Source organism: Platichthys flesus, chromosome 17, assembly GCF_949316205.1.
Source record: "Platichthys flesus chromosome 17, fPlaFle2.1, whole genome shotgun sequence".
Lineage (NCBI taxonomy): Eukaryota > Metazoa > Chordata > Actinopteri > Pleuronectiformes > Pleuronectidae > Platichthys > Platichthys flesus.
Genome location: NC_084961.1, coordinates 11,640,931 through 11,644,878, shown reverse-complemented (window position 1 = coordinate 11,644,878; position 3,948 = coordinate 11,640,931). Strand labels below are relative to the sequence as shown.

General features: G+C 43.2%; 1 protein-coding gene across 1 annotated transcript; it reads left to right on the top strand.

Moving 5' to 3' along the window:
• The first annotated feature begins 903 nt into the window (after window positions 1–903).
• Window positions 904–3,414, top strand: dlx5a (distal-less homeobox 5a). Its single transcript, XM_062410025.1, has 3 exons — window positions 904–1,484; window positions 1,893–2,077; window positions 2,256–3,414. Exons 1-3 carry the CDS (start codon window positions 1,127–1,129, stop codon window positions 2,568–2,570), a joined length of 858 nt encoding a protein of 285 aa, XP_062266009.1. The 5' UTR covers window positions 904–1,126; the 3' UTR covers window positions 2,571–3,414.
• The last annotated feature ends 534 nt before the right edge of the window (window positions 3,415–3,948 follow it).

The following is a 3,948-nucleotide window of genomic DNA, read 5'->3' as shown; positions in this document are numbered from 1 at the left end:
TGATTCACCATCCATTTATTTTCTTTTGTCACCATGTGTCTTTGTGGGTTTGTTCCTGGAGTGAGCTGGAGCTGCAGCTCATCACTTTGTCCACTGGTCGGCTCTGTTCACCACTGAATGTGTCCGACTCAGGCCGGGCGTTGATCTCACATGCAGGGTTTTTAAAGATGAGAAGATTCATATTTAATGATCCCATCGGCAGAGTTAGGTCAATATTTACACTGTTATACACCAATAATCAAAGATCAAGAGGGGTTTGAATTAAATTAGAAAAGTCGGATGTGTATAATTTTCATTCGTATTAGAATATATGGCACAAAGCACATTAAATAATACTGAATATGCAAATTACACTAAACATATACAGGATATTCAACACTGTTAAATGCTAAATGATAATTAAAGGAATGGACTGTATCGGATATTCCATCATCTTTAATCTAGGTCCCTGTTAAAATATACTTATAAAATATAAATATAACAGCCACCAATGATCTCAATGCACAATTTAACGTGGTTTTATGCTATGTTTCTCTTCAAAGTGAAATGGTTGTGACATTTGATTTTATGCTTTTATTTTGAGGTTATTTCCCAAGAACGTGGAGTGTCTTTATAATAAAATGCGCAAATAATGCAGACAATCTTAATAATTGGTCAGTCTTCCAGCAGGAGGCAATTTTAGTAATGAGGTTTTGTCCTTAAAAATCATCCCCCTGAAAAACGTGGAGCGGCTACACGGCCAACACTTTAATTGCTGCCATTGATAGATAGAATAAAAACACAACAATGCAACCTCATAGCCCGGGTGGTTCCCCCCCTTATAAGAAAGCTGGCTGAGTGAACTGGGTGTAGCTGTGTCTGTGTGCGCGTGTGTGTGTGTGTGTGCGCGCGCCTTGGCCAATGGAACCAGATCCTCCCTGCAGTGCGTAAGAGCGCGATTTAGGATTTAACCAAGTCCTTGCTGCGGGGCTGGCTGCAGTCTTCACCAGAGCCCGACGGCCTATGAGCCTTCCGACGATGCCCGCGCACTAGTCTCCACGCTCTGCGCTTTTTGGATCCAACTGCCTCCTTTTCGTTGCGAATTAAATACGAAATCAAAACAAACCCACGCCTTCGCCCACGAAGTATGACTGGAGTATTCGACCGGAGGATCCCGAGTGTGAAGCCTGCAGATTTCCAGAGCTCCTTCCAACTCTCAGCCATGCACCACCCGTCTCAGGAATCTCCCACTTTACCCGAGTCCAGCGCCACGGATTCCGGCTACTACAGTCCCGCCGGCGGAGTCCCGCACGGCTACTGCTCGCCGGGCACCACCTCGTACGGGAAGCCGCTCAATGCCTACCAGTACCAGTACCCGGGGGTGAACGCGTCCGCTGGAAATTACTCCACAAAATCCTACACCGACTACAGCTCGTACACGACACCCGCCTACCACCAGTATGCAGGGACTTACAGCCGAGTCCAAGCCCAGCCGAGTCCACAAGGTAAGGGCCTGCAGACCTTTTATTACTATTATCATTACGATAAAGATATATTATTATTATTGTATTATTTGGTCATCGTGTTGCATTGTTTTAAATCTGTGTAAAAAGTAATTTTCATGCATTTTTTGTTTACCTATTTAATTTCCGATTGTTTGTTTTTCCCTGCAACAAAAAATATGCAAAGTGAATATAAAGTGGACTCCATTATTGAGCATGAGAAAATAGGAGCTTCGCCTTTTTTATTACCGCAATCAATTAGGTTTTAGACATTTGGATTTATTTTTAAGGCATACGAGTGAAAACCTACACCCCCCCCCCCTTCAAACCAGATATTTAAACCTGAAACATGCTTTTGATTTACAGAGCTTGTATAGCACATGCTTATTCATGTTTTGCTCCCTTTGACAGAAAAAGAGATAAGCGAGCCCGAGGTGCGGATGGTGAACGGCAAGCCGAAGAAAGTGAGGAAGCCCCGGACTATTTACTCGAGCTTCCAGCTGGCCGCCCTGCAGAGGCGGTTTCAGAACACACAGTACCTGGCGCTGCCGGAGAGAGCCGAGCTGGCTGCTTCGATGGGACTCACGCAAACACAGGTGAGATAATAACTAAACATGAAATCAGGTCTTTTTAATGCTACTTTTTTAAATGGTATCAAATTATCCAGTTTTCCGTGCGTCTTTACGCACCGTGCCTCGTTTGGATCTGTTGTTTCTGCTCTTGGCTATTTAAGACATTAATGGTTGTGCGTTTTTTTTCTCCCTGCCTTTCCAGGTGAAGATTTGGTTCCAGAACAGGAGATCCAAAATGAAAAAGATCATGAAAAACGGGGAGCTTCCACCCGAGCACAGCCCCAGCTCCAGCGATCCACTGGCGTGCAACTCACCACAGTCGCCGGCCGTCTGGGACACACAGGGCCCCTCCAGGCCGCACAGCCTACAGCCACAGAGCATCAACACGACGGCCTCTAACTTTTTGGAAAACTCGGGGTCGTGGTACACCTCGGCCGCTGGCTCCATGGCCGCCCACCTGCAGACCCCTAACTCGATACAGCACTCACTTGCTCTTGGAGCGGGGACGTTATATTGAAAAAAAAAAACCCTGTTGTTCATTTCAAACCTCCTTTTTTTTCTCCTCCTCCTTCTATGGGACTCGTGTTCAGATTTCAGAGGAATATGCAATGTATTTGATGACAGTCATAGAAGAAACGTGTAAAATGTGTAAATGTGTGCATGTAATTTATTGCATTTTTTGGAAGACTATTAAACGTTTAAATGGACAATGCATCTTTGAAACCTCCGTCCTCCTGCAGTCTCTCGTTATTCTAACCCTCAGTTTTATTTACACCCGAAAATCACGACACGGACCCGCAGACATAAACAGTGCTTGTGAGCCTCGGGTGACGTTTTCCAATCACAGCTGCTCAGTATTGAGATGGATTATCTATGGCAAACAAATGTAAATCCAATTCATGCAGTTTAATCGTCATCATCTATATTTATTCTGTGATTTGTTGTGTTTTGCTTTGTTATTTTTTTTTTATTAAAACTGTGCCCTTTATTTCTGAAACTGTTGCGTGGACCAAATTAATAATTGTTTTAATTGGAAGGGGAATGAAACATATCTTCATAAAGAGGTTTCATTTTAAAATGGAAGAAAATAATTTAACAGCCAGTAGGTTTTAAATTTGTATTATAAATAAAATGAATTTGATATGTGACACAGTTTTCAAATCCATCATATTAATCACTTAAATAGAATTCTGGTGCTTCTCTAACTGGTTTGGATTCCTTCTGTGATTTTTGCAGAGCATAATTATATCGTGTAATATTGAGACTCGTGGAGTTTGTGGAAGTCAGTGTAGAGGGATCTCCCAAACGTATTTTAATGCGATCAGATTTATTGTGATATCTGAAGCGTTGTATCAGGACATTAATGTAATAATTGATATTTATAAATGAACCCCAAATAATAAATAAATTCTTCTAATATTTTGCCACCAATCTATCTTCACCCTCCCCCTCCTAAATTATTTATTAGTAATATTATCAGTACATTTTTTAATAATAATTTTTGTTTTGCTTGATCGTTCTTTTAGTGCAGGTCTGTGCAGAACATGTGTTCCTCCTGCAGCAGACAGTCTGCAGTCGCTTCTCGCTTTGTTTCCCCTGCAATTAGCCGCTTTGAATGGCAGAGAGGAGGCGAGGGGGGCGGCACGGAGATCTGAGACAATCCGCATTCCTGTGGGGGTAGACCGGCTCCAGAGCTCTGCCAGTGCCGGCCGCACGCAGCCCACCTTCCGGGTGAAGTTAAAAAGAAAAGAAAAAGAGGGAGAGAGAGAGAGAGAGATCCTCCGAAACCTCACCATGTTATTAGCAGACTGCGTTACCAGCGTCCACCGCTGAACAACCGCTAAACAAACCGTGGCACTGTGTGAAAACGGACGCGTTTGGAGAGAGACCTAATT

Coding starts and splice junctions, on each gene's coding strand:
- dlx5a (XM_062410025.1), top strand. CDS start 1,127: ATGACTGGAGTATTCGACCGGAGGATCCCGAGTGTGAAGCCTGCAGAT. Junction 1,485..1,892: donor AGCCCAGCCGAGTCCACAAG/GTAAGGGCCTGC, acceptor TCCCTTTGACAG/AAAAAGAGATAAGCGAGCCC. Junction 2,078..2,255: donor TGGGACTCACGCAAACACAG/GTGAGATAATAA, acceptor CTGCCTTTCCAG/GTGAAGATTTGGTTCCAGAA.